This window comes from Bombus vosnesenskii, unplaced genomic scaffold (genome assembly GCF_011952255.1).
Source record: "Bombus vosnesenskii isolate JDL3184/JDL3185 unplaced genomic scaffold, Bvos_JDL3184-5_v1.1 scf7180000013266, whole genome shotgun sequence".
In the NCBI taxonomy this organism is placed as follows: domain Eukaryota; kingdom Metazoa; phylum Arthropoda; class Insecta; order Hymenoptera; family Apidae; genus Bombus; species Bombus vosnesenskii.
Genome location: NW_022882926.1, coordinates 4,735,692 through 4,754,082, shown reverse-complemented (window position 1 = coordinate 4,754,082; position 18,391 = coordinate 4,735,692). Strand labels below are relative to the sequence as shown.

Sequence of the window (18,391 nt, the reverse complement as noted above, 5' to 3'; positions counted from 1 at the left end):
TTTATCTCTTTACATTTCGTGTCTCTTGTCTCTATAGCGAATGAAAGTTCATTCACATTCCAGAATTTTCGCAATAACTTAAAACATTTTATGAAGCAAATGAATAACGCCTTTGTGGATGGATCATTACGTAACAATTTCTATTTTGCGTGATTTATATATCTACTTTGACGTCAAATATTCACATGCAAATTATATTCATTATAAATTGATCATCTTCTATAACGAAAAGATTATTCAGCATCCTGTTAAAAAGAGAGAGAATTATCATAGACTACGAAAACAAGATACCTTCTGCCATCGTAATCTAAACTGTAGCAAACCAGTCGAACACTCGATTTGTCGACCAGCAAGCTCTTTGGTGAACCACGTACAACAACGAAGAAGTAGCAGTTTCGCTTGTCTAGCCTGGCAGAGATATAGTAGCTTCTGTTTGAAGTCACACTCGACAATCTTTCCGCCATAATTCCATTTTATCGTGGAGAAAGGACGAGGCAGGAAGAGAGCAGTCGAAGCATCGTCCTGGTTGGCTAACAGGAGACTTCCAGCGAACCTCTGTAAGCAAAGAATTGTCTGAAAGCTCAACAATACTCGATCTTATCGCGTCCCTCTTTCTATCGAAAGAACGGCTACGAGAAGAACACTCTAGCGGTTTTCCTTTGGAGCGGGCGGTTTTCCTTTTTTCAGCACGATTGTCCTCATGCCATTGGACATTGATTTTTTCGCGATTATAAAAAATATACGTAGAGACTCGAGTACTCTGAGTAAAATGTTTTTGAGAAACGACGAACGTACTTCTTCCGCGAAGTTTATTGATAAGTTTCTGCTGCAACAATAAAATTAATTGTATCGTAAAGCTAGGTATAAGAGAACTGTTTTAGGAAGTTAACAAGGCCGGCTTTTGGTCCCGACGTCGAAGTCTGGCATTGTGTTAATACGAGTATAATCAATTCTGGTCATCTACATCGATCTTGACTAATTAACTTTGGAATAGTCGACTAGGTGCAGTTCGAGAGTCGAGTAAAATTCGAAATCGATTTTGCGAGGTCGATTAGGAATTAATTACCAACCTTGTACTATGTGGGGGCCATTTTCTATTGTACCGTGTATTTTAATGAGCCGTACGTACTTGCGCTGCGGAAATTGTTCATAACCCACTTTTTGTTCTTTAATTGAACCTTCAGAACCAAAAGACCGGACCAATTTATCCACCATTCTCTACACGTCACGTTAATGAAATCTGAACATGAAAAAGATTCAAAGACAATTATTCTTATTCTATTCATTAAATAGTCAAAGGGGTGTATATCGTCTAAGGTTGACACGAAGAAGGCATTTGTTTTATGACAGCCTAAAACGATGAAGAACACGAGCAGTATTTTCCCTTCGCGCCCACGTCAGTACGTGACGCTTTTAGTTAAGACCTTGACGAGGTTAAGTCTCCTATAAAACCAGCGGCAAGGTGGTTTTCTAAGCTGGAGACGCAAGTTGTGTGCTTTAGCGATCCTTGTTCTCCTTCGCTGTCCCTCGTCGTCGTTTCTTCCAAAATTTCGTTCTCTCTCTGCCGCATTTCTTCCTTAGCACGCAGAAGAAATAACGTGAAAGTGTTTCAAACACACAGGGCGGCTTGAAGCGAGGAAGGCTGGTATTGCCTGGTGATTTATCGAAATTGCTCGCAGTTCCAAAGTGAATTACAGTCGAAGCACGCAGTTTTCGAATAATTCTGCCGTGCATTTTCTTGCAGCGCTGTGTTCAGAAAAATCGCCTTCAAAACTTTAGTTATTCATCCATATTATTCGTGATATATGGGTGGAATGACAAAGCAACAAGAGATTCTGCGTTTATTTAACACTTACTATAGTTATGCTGATAACTATAGTCACCATCGTGCAATGTGGTAATTTAAGCTATCCAGATTAGATGGAACGTATCTAAACTGTAATTACAAAGTTAATTAAAATCGACCACACATCTTAACACACTCAGCGATCGTAGTTTAAGCTCAAAGATGACGAGAATAACTTAATCTCTACGACGTTGAAACCATCGAATTGTTAATCTCGTATACAAATATATATTAACAGCGGACACTGCTGGCGTTGCTCTTCTACTATCGAAGACTCAAGAATGATGTCATTCGTCGATTTGTATTAAGATATATACATATATAGACGTAATCTCGTTTGCAAACGCAATTTTCAAGCACGAAACTTTTACCTGGATTAAAAGGAACTCGTACGCGAGGCGTTTGCCAATAAGTGGACTTGAAAGTCATAAAAATAACCAATCGAATGTGCATAGAAAGTCCATAACAGTGGAACAGAGAGAAACGCGACCACTTTGAGCAAAAAAAATTTAACAAACCGCTGACCGGACGATAAATCGATATCCACACCTTGCCCATTTTTTTGTCTACCTTTTGAGTGTTCTCTTGGAGGTGCAGTTTCGCGGTTTCATGGCATTGAAAGTCAGCTAATTGATTTATCGTCCACGATGTTACCGTACGATATCTCTGTGAGTATGAGCGGGCGCACATTCCTGCAACTATAGGAAACGCATCGATGCTTGAACGGTTACCGAGTAATCGAGCATAAAAACGTAACAATCCGATGGAATTGAACTTCTATTGGAATTACGACTGTTGCCTGACGCTCCCATGGGTGCGTTCCTTTTAGAAAAAAAAAAAAGAAAAAAAGAAGGTACAGCAGACAATTTACACCGCGAGAACGAATCTTGCCAGCCCACCATCTGATGCCCAGTTATTGCGCCACGGCTTTAATAAAATGTCACGTGGGAAATTCTCGTTGACCATTCGATTTCATATTTTGTTTTCAAGTTCCTTCAAAAGACTTTAATTTAAAAATGCTGTGAAATCTTCCAGTCGCATTATCAAGGAGAAAAAAAAATCGAACATCCGAACTTTATTTCGTACTTCAGCCTTCGCTGCTTCCGTCTGTATCTCGAAAATTAATCACCGACTATTGAAAATTATGCTATAACAATGTCTGACGATATCGAGGTATAGGAAGATCGGGGCCTCGGAGCACAAAAGAATCCTATTACTTGAGCTATCATTATCTTACTTCAGCATGCTCTCGAAGAAAAAGCCTTTCATCTAGTCATTACTTATTGAACACTCTTTTCTCCTACGTACCTGTCAAAACCTTCCAACGATAAGAAAATCGAAGATTCATGCTTATAAAAAGCAGCACTTCCTGTCCCCATCAAAATTCACGACCACGATTTACAAACATTCGCGAAATTGCTTAATGACAAGGAAAACCGAAGAAACTTGTAATTAGAAGTGGATTATTAGCCAAACTCTGTTTAATCCTAGCGCGTGAACACGCTGAATCACCGATTCTCGTCGCTCGTTGCAACGCGGAACGCTACGAATCAAGAGGAGAACGGCTTAACTCGCTTAAACACAGAGAAACGAAGTTGAGAGGAGGCAGCACGAGCACGCCTCCAGCGGATTCGGGCCGATGGCCGCCTTACGGCTCGCTCTGCGGGACATTTAACGAGCGAAGAGAGGCGCACGTAGCGGTTAGGCGGATTCGGATTTAGCCAGCTGCGGCGTTCCACGCGCATAAGCCCGGCCAAGCCTGAGGTTTGGCACTCGAAACGTGCCTTGGCAATCCGGCCATCCGTGTGCGTTCCTTTCGTTTCATTGTCACAGCGAAACTTTCCTCGTTCGCGTTTCAACATTTCTGTTCTTGAATTTTTACGAAACACTGCTGTTTTAACCCTTTATTATTTTATCGTTTCTTTAAAAGGACCACGAGTTTCTTTGCGCAATTGTTAAAGTTAAACGAGGTACAATAGAATTTTCTAGTGCAAATTCTCAACCACCTTTGTCCTCCAACGATACAAAGGATATTGCAAAGAAACATTGATGATTCGATAATACTGGTAGTTGATAATATTAACTTCCTTCAAACACTATAGCTCGCGTATTTGATATTGCACGCAAGAATACCGTGATCGATTAAGAGTTTTACATCGTTTTACATCAGATCAACTATTTTAATTTACGTTCGTCGTCATCGTACAGAGCCTAAAGTTTTCTTTTTCGAACCAAGACGTTTTATAGTTTTATTTTCCAAGTTTCCTTTCCCGAGTATTGTTCGCATTCGTATCGTTGAAACACGATTTAAAAAATTTGGAACGTTCGCTGACATCGAAACTGCGATGCTGAGTAAAGTAGTTAGCAACGATAGTTCTCCGAAGAAGAAGGCATCAGCCAGTATACAAGTGTTGAACAAAGTTAAACAAAGTATCAAGAAATTTACCGGAAGCGGTGCTTTCGACAGAGTGCAACCAGTGGGATACATGGAGGGCGAAACAATTGACAATTGCCAGAAGGTGTGTTTTCCGAGTTTGCGGAATAAATTTTAGTGAGGGGAGCATTAGAAACAACAGACTAGTTAGATAGATTTGTATGTAACCAGCTGCGACTTCTCACGCGTGTAAGATTCGACGCAGACGTAGTTGAGATCGAACACTCTCAGTTTGTCTCGGATATGCAAGTTCTGTTGCATAATATTGTCCAATTTTATATTGTCAATATACATACTGAATCTGAACGTGCAAATTTTCTTCCAAGTTACCAAATATCTGGAGATTCGTAGATGAAAATGAATGAAACGAAAGAACAAGCTCATAGCCTTTTTATCCCTCGGTAATGTTTTAAAACGAATTTCGAACGCCTTGATCGATCACAAATCCAATTTTTTCGATCGAGTCATTTTTTCTCCAATTATCCGTAAAACGTATTCGACCAGACACGAACCTGTAAATATTTAATCGCATTATCCGTATTTCCATATTACTAGAAGCCTGTTATCTAACTATCGTTACCCACACGAGCACGCACTTTAATTGGCATCGTCGCGCGGTACCGATGAACAATTTAATAATCGAAAGCGTTGTAACAGAAAAGCTGTCTGTTACAGATATCGATGCGTGATCGCGTGTATCATCAATAGCCATTCGCTGCCTTCAGGCCAAGTCACTAACCGCTCGTTCTCTTTGTGCGATCGTTTTTTGCCAATGCTCCGCTTTCGAAACGAAAATATCTCGTGATTAAAATACCTGTGAAAATATTTTACGCGTAATTGTGATTCAATGGTTAAATTAAAAGCTAAGACCGAATTATTTTTGGACGAAACCGGGTAAAAGCTCGTATAAATAAAAGAGAAGAGAGACACGTAGAGAGGCAAATAGATAGCGGAAATATAACGTGGATTTGTGCATCGGTGTAGCTTCAATTAAATTTCGAACGATTCCAATATCCGCTACGGCTGCTGGCAAGAGGAAAAAGAAAAGAAAGGCGGGCGTGCGAGAGAAAATAAAGAAAGCACGACGAAGCCGAAACAATTTAGCGGGGCAAACGGCCATTGGTTCCTGCCATTAAACGATTTTCGATTACGCACGTACGTACGAATATGGCCCGGTGTTGGTGCATAACGGATGCATGTAATTACGAATCGAGCTTTACGACTTGCTTAACTTAAATTACGCGACCTCGATTAAGTGAGACTCTGCCTGGTCGCGGTCGGCTTGCCAAGTTTCACCCCTTTGGTAAACCACACTGTCGGCCCTGTATCAAAAACTGATCGTTTATAGTACGTTTTTGTTTCGCGTCCTTTGACATATCTGTTGCAGCTGAAAATGCTTTAACGGGTCTAGTAAAAAGCAAGTGAACCAATTAGTAACTGACAAAATGGTTATTCTTATATGTATAATAGCATTCTTTTTCATTGGAATAATTCTATCATCGATAATTTGAACATACCCAAATTAAACGGGTCTTTTATTCCTTTCTTGCAAAGTAAGGTAATCGTTCCATTCATCCGCCAAGTATAGCGGATATCTGTTAGCGAAAGTTCGCCATTTACGATGCGGATCGATTTCGATTATCTTCGAAAGATGCAGGATGCAAATAGCTCCACGAGAGATATGTACAAGATAGGAGGGTTGGCCGTTTAGTCGTGCAGATACTTGTACAAGATTTCTCTGTATATGACCCTATGTGTACGTACATATTCAGATAGCAAAATATAGTTTATATATTCAGGTTTAATACCTTCCGTAATCAAAATAATAATCTTGGGGCTACTAAGAGACTCCCAGAAATACTTAAGATTTCAATTAACCCGATCAAATGAACCCAATTTTTAATTTGCAACGAAATGGTTTAATTTCGTATTGAAACACGCAAAGCGACTTCGAAACGTCTCGGTAAAACGTTCATCTATTCGTTAATTAATTTAACTTTGCCCGCCTTAACTCAAGCGCTGCACAAAGGTAATTGTAAATTTTGCAAACATCTACTTCACAGAATGTTTAACTAACTCACACACTTTGAAACGCGTCAAAGTGCTCAGACTATTGTTCGCTCTGACTCAATTCTCTATCTACCTACGTCTGTAGCTGGAACAACGATCTCGCTTTAACTCAATCCAACCACGAAGCACCTTCTCCGAGTAAATCGTCATTCCACCAAAAACAGATTAATTTTATCGGTGCTCGCGTTCCTGGTTATGCGCAGGAGCAAGCGTGCGAAACCTGATGCTCGAACAGGGCGTGTAAATACGTGTAACTCCGTGTACATAGTTTCAAGGAGGTTGATTTCGAGGAAGTAAGGGAATTCAAAGGGAAGAGGACAGACAGAGCGAAGCGCATCGATTCGGGCCAGCATCCAATCAAGGATAAAGACACTATGGAGACGATGTCTCGCCCGATTGCTACCGTATGCAGACATTGTTGTAGTTCCGTGCAAATGAGAAATTAAACTGCCCCGTATGGAAGCTGCTTTTTTACCTCCTTAATGTCTACTGCAAAAGAGGTTGATGAGATTCGAGTAAAATTCGTACAAGTCCCTTCTGGCAAAAATTTCTTGAATTTTTCGCTATTATATCCTTTTATTGTTTGATAACTTGGGCAAATTACAACGTATCCTAGTTTCGTTCTGCCTACTTTTATTTATCTGCAGTAAAATCAGAGCTTCTATTGTAATATTAATTATAATTAGGTAAAATATCACGTTCTGCGTATAGAACACGAACACCTAGCAATCGATTCAACGATATTGTTCAAATACCAACGAGATATTAGTTCGATATTAATTAGCTGCGTAGAGATACATCAACGATACAACAATTGAAATGAAACGTAAATCCAAAATCCAGTTAATTAGTATACTGATCAAATCTATATTTCTCTAAATACGAGGTAGATATGCGTAACGAAGGACGAGAGAAACTAGAAAGATTAAAATAAATCAACTAACTCGACAGCGAGACATGAAGCAAAGCGATAAAAAGAAAGTTAGCAAAGTGGAAGAGGCGAAATCCGGTCGGCGACAACCGAGGCCAACCGTGTACGTGCCAGAGAATAGTTCGCGAAAGTCGCAGCGCGAGCACACGCCTAAGTTCGCCTGATCCCCGCGCGAATGCATAGGCATAACGTAAATCCATGTTTACTATGCTAATACCGGCGAACTTGCCGGCTGAAAGGACTCCGTGAAACGTCTCATCAAATATGCAACACTACTTGCCTGCGACCGGGCCAAAGAAGAGCGACTAGAGAACGGAAGATAGAGAACGAAAGAAGAAGAAGAAGCTGGTGCTTTTGATGGAGTCCGTTGGACCGGAAGCATGGCTGGGCGTTCCTGGCCGTCTCGCAAGCTGCCGAGCTACTTCAGTTAGCAAATTTCTTTACGACCAGGAAATATTTCTTTCAAGCTCTGTTCCCCGCGGGCCTCGTTCCTGGCAGTTTATCCATCGAATGAAGAAGAAACCGTTTTGTAACAAGAATGTCTTGCCCAGCTATGTTTGAAGATTAAAGGGTTTAGCTGAAATGAAAGTGTCGACACCCAATACAAGGTAATTGATCAAAAGTTAAACTTTCCCAAAATATGTAATAGACTTAAACGACGTTTTTTAATCGCAGTTAAACTGCGATCGCGTAACCACGAAAAAGGATAATCGAACTATCCTTGTTACGTAACAGAGGACTGCGCCAAATCTAAATTAAATGTAAATATCTCAGAAAATACCGACGAATTCAAACTAAGATCTTCGTTCTTCCATGTCTTATCCGTGTTACACCGTCTTTGTATTATGCTGCTTCACTAAAATAAGAATTTCTCACTTGTTTCATTTCTCGCTCGGTTATTCTGTAACGAAGACACGCGATAGCCTAGAACCAGAAGAAAGAAAGCAACGATGAAAGTTGACCATTCCACAAAGGTTCTAACAAACGTGGAACAAAAGACAGGAGGCAATCCGAACGAAAGAAACCGTCGAAAACGTCGAATGGGATCGCGTGTGTAAGACGAGTCACTCGAATGGCGCCGTTCAAAGGCAACCGAACGTATTTTGGAGGCCTCGAACGACCTGCCCACACGTTCGTTTGTCCCTGTGTCTACGCGGCCCGTGAAAACCGCTTTTAACTCGTCCCAGTTTTCGGACTTTCGCGGAGGAAGAACGAAATCCAGAGGACGTCCGGCGTCCGGCGTCCGGAATGAAGCGAAACTCGGAATGGCTTTTTGCGGTTCCGTAGGTGGCAAGATGAAAGGCGAGTTATTTGTCTTTTGTCAGTGGACGACAAAGGCCAGTTAGGAAAGCTCGGTTCTGTCTTCCCACACGATCCCGTGGTTCTCTTCTTCCAATGAAACCCTTCGTCTTTTTCTTTTTTCTTTCCTTCGGTCCCTTGTGTAATGGTTATCAATAAGCCAGGTTACCCACAGCAAGATACTGTTCTTTAACTATCTGACCTGACAGAGTAACAGAAAGAGATTAATGGATATGGGCTTAGAGGAGACAGATAGTCGGATAGGGGGACCACATTTCATTCGCATCGAATCAGAAACAATTTCCACAAATTTGTCGCCTTCAGAAAATTAATTCAATATCGAAGAGATAACAGCGATTTGTAAAGAAATCAACAGTTCTCCTTTAGTAATCGAAGTCCAAACGGAAGAGTACTTTGAAGTGCATACAAATGTGAAAAAATGTGCAAGTTGCATTAATAAACTGGATGTTTATACGAGATTTATAGTGCGTCAACTATTGCGAAAAACCCGGCTAAACGCCTCTCGGCAACTCCGCTTTTCGGAACGAAGTACTTACTTGATTAAGATCCTGGGATAATTTCAGAAACGGTAGAAATACGGCACGAGAGATGGGAGGAGACGATCGGCGGGGATGTGGCGAGGAAAAGGAAAAAGTTCTGCAGAAACGAGTTAAGGAGTTTGTACGAGTGCGATGAGAAAGTAATGGAAGGAAAATCTGCCGGAAATGAAACGGGCCGATGCTCCAGAATGTGAACAATGCGGGATAGGATGAAAGTAAACATCGTGGAGAATTGTTTCTCGATGTTGTTCGAGCTTTTTACGCGACTGCGTGTATCTCTGTAGATCTCCGGCGCTTCGGTTTTGTGGTCCAACTTTAAGTAGATCTGTCTGTAGATAGTCAGACAGCTGAATTAGGAATGTCGGATATTTCGTGGTTTTATGATTGAATTTAAACAAAACTTTAGTAATGTCGTGAAAAATAGAACAGGGCAAAACTAGTCAATTATAAATACAAAAAAATTAGCTAATCACAAAAATATATCCTCCCAAAAATTATTGCAGAAACCATTAAACACCAAATTGTTTCAAGAAATATTACTTCTCTCTAGTTCTTCGCTACGTACTTACTTTTCATCGTCAAATTTTATCGACACGCGGTCCTCAAGGGTTAACAGGCTTTAAATCCACCCTTAACGCTCAAAATATTCCTACGAATCTCCGGAATCCCTTCGAAAAGGCGAGTAACCAGATTTGCGCTGGGAACAGTGAAGGGGTCGCTACTTAAGCGCAGCCAGCAATTTAATTTCACTGGGACAGAGTAGAGGGTGGAACTAGAGAAGGGGTTGGACGCGGGCCACCGCATTATTGCACTGGCCGCAACACAATGCACCCGCGGACCGCTTTTTCGACGTAGCCTGTGCGTGCATCACGGGTATTCGAGGCTAAACCGAGCGTCATCCCCTTTGAGCCAGCTCTCGCGAGAATTGCGACGCGGTTTATTGGCTGACTGCGTGCCATTAAACGGGCGGAATTCGGTAGAGGAAACCGACACGCGACAGCTTTCGAATTAAAAAAAAACCTCGGACATGATTGTGTGTCAAAAGGGACCGAGGAAAAAGATAACCAATCGCAAATGTTCGAGAAAAGGATCGCAGTTATTAAAAATCAACTGATCGCGGTTGGTAGAGGAAGATTGATGTTTTTTTAATTCACCTGCTTTGTCTAAAAGGGACGAGATCGATAATTATGAATTTTACAGCGAGGTCCAAGCGTTAGGCCTTTCTGATTACAATTCCACGGGTTCTAGATTTCATTACGCAGACCCTTTCTAATTTTTCTTATCGTCGTCGTTCTTTTCCTTCGGTCCTTCATAAAAGCTTTCAAGCTCCGGGTTTCGGTAATATATAACAGTACGTCGCTAGAAATGAGTCTTAAGAATAATTAAAGCTGAAAGATAACAGAGGGAAGAAGTCGGTTAAAGTTAACGAAATAGTATCTGGAAGAACTTGTTGGAGTGAAGAAACGAAGGGAGCGGAGGAGCTAGGTATGATTGGAACAGGCTGAAAAAAGTTACTGAGATATTCACTTTTCTCTTGCAACGTAATACACGTTTCTATTTATAGAATATCAGATAAATATAGCTACGCGATATTACCGAAGGAAATGTGGGGAGGCAGAAAAGAGTGTAATGTGTTCAATAACTGGTGTTTGTTCATAGGAAATGGAAAATTTGACGGGTGGTGAATTTACATCTTTCGCCTCGGTGACGGAGAGGTATTAAAAATAGGAATGCCAAATGAAAATTGCAACCTTGGTTTCTCATTTCGCCTGGTGGCAATTTATTCAACGCTCGAGTATTCATGTAGCAAAAGCCAATCTTCGTGTCTAGAATACCTTAAATTATACAGCATCAATATTTCAGAAAATTACTCGGGTACTCGCATAAAATAAATTGGCATTAATTATAGAACAGAGCAAAATGGAAATGAAAATACATTAAACTAGCAATCTTTGGGTTAAAATTAAAGCCCTTCACGGTTATTCAAGCGCTCGGAGCGACGAACTGTCCCAGACTTTATATTTTCTGAAGCGTGAGTCGAAGACCGAGACTTGAATCCCTTTTGCCAACCATCCCTGCCTCGTCTCGGCTCTGCAAGCCTCTCTTTAGCCCTGGCTGCAACTTTTCTATAGGACCAGACATACGGTCAACATCGGTCTTTGTTTCGACGAGGGTCGTTCACGTGCTGCTTTCTTTAACGCTTCCTTCCTTGCCCGTTTCTCGTGGACGTTGATATTGTCGCTCGAATAGGAGTCGGTGTTCCGCGATAGGATATAGGCGAACCACTGGTATTCTTCCTTTTCGATAAAATCGATCAAAGGTCGAGCTTATACAACATCGAAATATGTACCGTGTTAATTTAAACGGTATTTGGTAGTTCATGCTGTATTGACCAGTTGTTCACCACGGTTTTGGTAATTTCATCGTTGGCTAAATAGTCAGTGCATATTGCAGGAAAATGTGATTGCTGATGAACGCAAATATTGAATAGTTACGAGCGAGATTAGAGGAGCTAATCTTTACGATTGACTCGCACTACTGTCATTTTGCTCTGCTGCAATTTACAATAGCCACACAATTAACACAATTAATAGCCACACTGTCAACTGTATTTTGTCTCAAAGAAATCACGATAGATGCAATTTTCCCTCTTACTGATCTTCGCATCCCAATTACAATCCTCTACAAATATCGAATCAACTACGAATTTCTGCAATATAGAAGAACGATCGAGTGACTCCCGCAGTTCCCTGCGGGTTTGCATCCAATCACGAGACACGTTCCAGTAAAACATTCCAGCTCTAATCAAAAGTCTGCCGCTTGTGCTAGCCAACGCGTTTTCTCGTTACATTCTGTCGGCCAAGCGCGTTTCACGCGATCCCGCGTACGAATCGACACATGTCGCAGTTCACGTTGCCTAGAGCGCGGCCAGCTGTCATACAGAAGCACGCGACAATAGCAAAGAAGCATTAGCGGGCCATCATTTCCGCTGGAACGTTTCGTCACGCCCAGCATTCTCTGTCGCAAGGTTAATTTTCCCAGTGTCGCGTCTCTCTCTTTCTCTCTCTCTCTCTCTCTTTCTCTTCTCTTTCTCTTCTCTTTCTCTTCTCTTCTCTTCTCTGGCGTAACCGTAAATCGCTGACAGACTTCGCTGTGAACAATGCCATCATACTTCTATCCCCTTTCAACCCTCCGATTCTCTCCACTCTTCGTTGCGTCCTTCGTTGCTCGGGGCTGTACCTTCAGCCAGACGAGACGACGATAAGGGAACAAAGGCTGCGACGGACCTTGAACGGAACGAGAGTTCAGAGTTGCCTGCAACGTTTTCCTTCGACGATTGTTTGCCAAACATCGACTGACGGCACACTGTTAATATTTTAGTCGCTACGTCGCGTCGATGTCGGTTATCGGATTCGACGCGTGCTATGGTATATTGCATGAATAAAGATGAAAGGGAGAGATTATTCTCGGGTAAAAGAAGATCTCTAAGCTGGCTCGGAGATATCTCTATTTCTCATTTGGATATCTTTTACACATTTTTTTATATGGAAGGAAACGATAAAAGATACGTTTCTGTACACAGGCATGGCAGACAATAGTAGAAAGCATCCGGTAGTGCTGTATATCCACGGGGAGAGCTACGACTGGGGCAGCGGAAATCCGTACGATGGCAGTGTACTAGCCAGCTACACGGACCAAGTGATCGTAACGATGAACTACCGGTTGGGCGTGCTTGGTTTTCTCAACGCCAACATGGCGCCTCAGACCAAGGCGAGGGTCGCGAATTATGGGTTGATGGATCAGATCGCGGCGCTTCAGTGGGTCAAAGAGCACATTGCTCTGTTTGGCGGCGATCCCAACAACGTGACGCTGATGGGTCAAGGGACTGGGGCCGCCTGTGTTCATTTTCTCGCCATCAGCCCGACGGTCATGCGTGGTGAGTAATCTTTTTCTCTCTGTCGACAATATGCTCCGTGTTTCTGGCGTATAAATCATTCAAATAAACGATTGATTCACAATGTAACGCTTCATAAACCGTCTTTAATATCTCACTAAGTTTTCAACCACAGGCGAAACGAATTATATAGAATGAATTCTGAAGAAATTCTCTCTAAAACTGAAAGATCAATAAAAAAATCAGGCTTACCAAGAATACGTTTAATTTCGCCGTTCCTCTCTCCCTTATTCTCAAGTTTGAAGTTTATTCGATCGACTGTGACTTTCGCCAAGTAATCTCAACGAATCTCAACGAACTTGGAGAAGTTCGCACGTAACACGATAAAAGTCCAGTTTCTCATTCTACGTTACTAAAGGCATGAAACCATTTTTACATCTTCCTTACGGTTTTTCTCGGTTCGATTAAATTCTATACACCGTTGTCTCGTTCATAATTTTGTTTGCACGCGCCGATTGTGCCGAAACAATTAACCAGAGCTACGATGTTCTGGTCGAATGTGCGCAAAGAGTAAAGAAAAATCGTTATGCCGTAAATAACGAGACGGCGACGGTCGCGAAGCCTCTTCTTTTTCAATGGGGGAATCCAATACTTCTCGGTGATTCCTTCGATCTTGGAACGAACCGCTAACGAGACTCTCGAGAAGAATTCAGAAGGAAACGAGCTTATGTGTGTCGAACTGGTTTCTGATCGACGTTGAAGCTCGGACGTTTCTCAAGATGCAATTCCAAAGATCGATTGCTTCTTGCTCCTCTTGTTCGTAATACTCAACACGCCCAAGAGAAAAAAGTAGAAATAAAGTTAATATCGATTTATATTACTTAGAAATAATTTTGATAGAAGTTTCCGAGTTGTTAGAATACCAGATATAAGTAACGCGACACGGTTGTCTGATCCATGGCAGACTTATACTACTTAAATCTTTCAATAACCGTTTCTATCGAAATGCGGGTAAAAAATTTTGGTTCTCCGCCATATCGTAAGGAGTTTTATATCCTAAACATTCACAAATAATCTTTTATAGAATTCGAATAACAGATATGAAATATATGAATAACTTTTGTATTCTTCTAAATCTTCTAAAATTACATATTAAGAGAATAGAATATAACAGAGTATACGAATCTTTGATGGCTCAATGTTACGTTTCGATGGTTCGACTGTTAGTTGGCACCGAGTTATCCAGGGTTTACAATCTTATCGGATCGCTCGTCTGTTTTTTTCATCCTTCTTCACATATCTCCGAGAAATTCTTCCCTTATCTTTGCCAACCACCTGTATCATTCTTGAAGAGGAGAGTGTCGAAGATAAGATAATTTTCATCAGAGAAACTGAAGCACTCTCCACGCCAAAACAGGGTGGAAAAGGGACAAGAAACGGTACATTATAGAAACGAATAATCTGGGAAGCAATGTGCAAAAATTCTAAAAAAACTTTTGCGATTGTCAATTTACAAGAGAGTGTAAAAATGCTGGAATATAAATGATACAGCTATCAATATCATTTGTTTCCCCTTTTATCTTCGTTCTAGTAGTTTTCACGTGGTTCCATTAACTGTTAACGGTCCTTCCTCGACCAACGATGAAACGAGAAATGGTTACACGGGATAAAGCGTAATAGGCTGAAAAGTAGAAAACGATGGAAGGAGAAATTCTCGCGATATTATGCGCGTGAAATATCGTTCTTCTTCCCCAGTGGTCACGGGTATTCTCACGTGCTATTGGAAAATACTTCCTGCTTTTATGAGGCCGCGGAACGTCCACGATCTGGCTCTGTGTTTCTTTGGGTTCGTTTTTCCATCTCGTCTTTTTTCCAACGAACGTTCCAGCCTGTCAGACTGGAATTTCTCGCTTAGCCTTGCCGATTCCCGACCGATATTGCTCCGACGGTTACGTCGATGGGGCTTCCCGAATACAGGCCGCCGGAAATTGCTGGTATAAATCTGTCTTGATAAATTGTCGGTCTCGAAGATGGCCAGCAGAAGGCGTATAATTGAGGCAATGGCTTTAGAAGTTAACGAAACAGCTTTGTTCGTGCAATTGGATCGTTGTAGATGGGTAGAAGGTTTGTAATCTTACATTCTTCTGAAGTCATACATTGGTTGTCTAATCGTGTCGTTTGCTATCGTTTAGATCGAAATCGGAGCGATAAAGGCATTCTATTCTCGATTGAAATGTTTTAAACACAGAGCATCTATTTATCCATTTCGTTTAGTGTTACACAAATTACAGGAACACAAATATATTATACATAAACGATTCTTTTACCAATAGTGTATTTTCTTCGGAAATTTCTAGAGCCTTTTGCATTCGAAACCGAGACGAGAACGGAATGGTAGCTCAATTATCCTTGCTACGTGACAGTCGTCGATAAGTACAACCAGCGCAACGCGCTTGTTATTCGTACGATATCGTTCTTTCTGATGTAATTTCCATCTCCTTTGTTCCAGACTGTAACAAGTTTCCTCCTTAACGCCGATCTCCGTGGCGCGTCTACAAAAAAGGCTCGTTCTAATTTATAGTTCTGTGCCCTATATCGGCACTCTACATCCTTACGATATAATAGCAATTTTGTCATTATCTAAGTTTCTTTACCTCGATATCGTTCTTTTCTAAATTAATTTTCCATGTACTGTTCGTGTAACAATGTTCGGGAAAATTAACGAATTCCAGTAAATCAACGCAACATTAATTGCGAAGTTTTTCTAGACGTTATTAGTTCCTAAAAGGATTAATTTAGAGCCACAGGTATTAACCTAAAATTTGAAAGATTCGATAAATTAAAGTTGTCTCTTCGAATAGACACTTTGAAAACGTTTCCTAGATATCCCAGGCTATAAAGAAAGATCAAAGCATCTCACGGCTATTTCTTGTTACAACTTGATTTCTTTTCGCCTGGAAAAGTAGACTTTCAAAGGGTAGACGGCAAGAGAAATGTTGCCCCGTTGTTTTTCATGGTAGAAGAAAAAGCAGAAACGAGCTTCTCTTCGAAAATGTTCTCTTTTTCTAGAATTTTCTTTCCCGTAGCCGTGGTTAGAATGTGCTCGTTTAATATATATACGATCGTCTGGGGAAAGCGCCATTCCTTCGATTATTTTCAATATTTCTCTCACAGAGATGCTAAAAACAGGAGACGCAAAGAAAAGATATGCTCCACTTCCAAATGGAGCTAAAAGAAATTTTTCTCTATAAAAAGACTTCCATAGAATTTATCGAGACGTCAAAGATTGTCATTGAATAGTAATTACGTTAAAAGATATTAAAGGGTTGAATAAGCGTTAAAAAATAATAATAATACATTTTTTTATCTTATTAAAAATTTGTATTCAATTTCTCGAATGGTTTTTGTATTATATAATAGTTTCTTATATACTGCAGCACCATTAAACGAACATACTAAATTTCTGTATATAGGTTTATTCAAGAGAGCTATCCTATTATCAGGCAGCGCTTTGTCGTCGTGGGCAGTTGTCGACGATCCTGTTTCTTACGCTTTGAGACTTGCCAGGGCAGTTAATTGCTCGATCCCCGAGGATCTGCTCAAAGACAACGAACTAATTGTTGACTGTCTCCGAGACCGAAGCCTAGAAGAGCTGATGCTGGTTGATATTCAACCACCGACATTTTTGAGTGCATTTGGACCCAGCGTGGACGGTGTAGTCATCAAGGCAGACTTTCAAAAAGATTTGCTGTCCTACATGGGTCCGGAGTTCCAAGGATTCGGGTAGGAAACAATTATTCTCTTTTGAAAGCAAAAAAGTAACATATTTGCAAAGATTTTACATTATTATAAAATTACAATATTTTTCCCCGTTTTACCAACATTCTCAAAATTTTTTAATGGATATTAATTAATAATGAACATCTTATCATTTTTTATTTGACCAACTTCTGGAAGAACTTGTTCCAGAGTACCGATAATATATTTCAATTATGAGAGGGACGAACGTCTTCGTTTCTCATCTCAGAATTTTATCAACGTCCCCCTTCATTAAATGTAAAGCAGATGTGAAACCAGCTAAGTTCACCGTAGACATTAGAGTACGATTCATTAACGCGATTGTAAATGACCCAGGCTAGTACTACAAAGTCCATTAGCATATTCGATGTCTAACAGTTGGAACAGTGTCGCAAGGCGTTCGGTGCAACTTTTTTCCTTTTTGCGAACGTTGGACGTAACGATGAACGGAACTCTTTACGTCGGATCGTAATGTTATTAAAAATGACGTCGCTAAAACACATAAATGTTAACACACGTAACTAAATACAACGAAGGAAAAGATAAAAGAGGTACATAGAAGGTACATAAATTCATTTTGTTGCAGGCCGCTGCCGAAGAAAGCCGAACACGGTGCTCCGATCACGAGTAATAACAAATACGATTTGTTATTTGGCGTAACTACCAGCGAAGCACTATGGAAATTCGCGGAGAAGGACGTACAACAAGGGTTCGAGGGTGAGAGGAGAGACAGGATCATTAGGACATACGTGAGGAACGCGTACGTGTATCATCTCACGGAAATATTTTACACGGTACGTGGATTTTAATAATTAAACCGACTGTGATAAATCAATTCAAGATTACATGGTAGAAGAATAAATTCGTTTTTCTTGATTGAATTTTAAAATCGCTTTTAAAAATTGAGAAATCTGGCTTGTATTTATCTCCTGTTTTCTACAATTATAATGGTTTATTTGAAATTCGTACTCGCCTAAATTACTTAAAGGTATTTTTTCTTCTAATCGCATGATAATCGACTTATTCATTAATCGTCCTATTATTATAATTACACTTCAAATTCAGTGATAAAAAAGTAAGGATAAAAAGACCTATAGACAAGGTCGTAACAATTTTGCATACGCGATTAAGCGTTTAACGGTTCGTGATCGTTCATTTTTCATATATTCCGATAAGCCAACGATTTCGAAGATTATTTCACGGCCATTTCGCGTGTATTTTCATAGCGCTCTCTGGGAATAATTCGTTGCACATTCGTGGCGAAACTACCATCCAGCCCTGTCCAAAAAGTATATCGCGTACACTTGTCTGATTATTCGTAATCATAAATTGTTATCCACTTACGGGTGGTGTGCTAACTGTGCGACGAAATTCCGTATCGAGCGATGTGAGGGCTCCAGACAAATTTTAGCGTGGAAAATTCTAGCACGTCGCTATATTTATGGTTTTGTGAAAATATTGATGGTAAATATCTCTGTTGAAAAATTTGATCTCTTTTTAGTCTATTTCACGTTTCCAGCCAAATTTTTGTAAATTCAATCGTCGAACGAATCAACAC

The 18,391-nt window shown here is 40.6% G+C and overlaps 1 protein-coding gene across 2 annotated transcripts in view; it reads left to right on the top strand.

Annotated features, from left to right (window-relative positions):
* Nucleotides 1–18,391, top strand: part of LOC117243475 (neuroligin-4, X-linked) — a 261,837-nt gene that overhangs the window by 145,291 nt on the left and 98,155 nt on the right. For both annotated transcript variants that reach the window (XM_033510993.1, XM_033510994.1), the window contains exons 5-7: nt 12,724–13,077; nt 16,509–16,818; nt 17,420–17,627. In XM_033510993.1, coding sequence (XP_033366884.1) covers nt 12,724–13,077; nt 16,509–16,818; nt 17,420–17,627 — 872 coding nt within the window. The remainder of the gene's footprint in view (nt 1–12,723; nt 13,078–16,508; nt 16,819–17,419; nt 17,628–18,391) is intronic.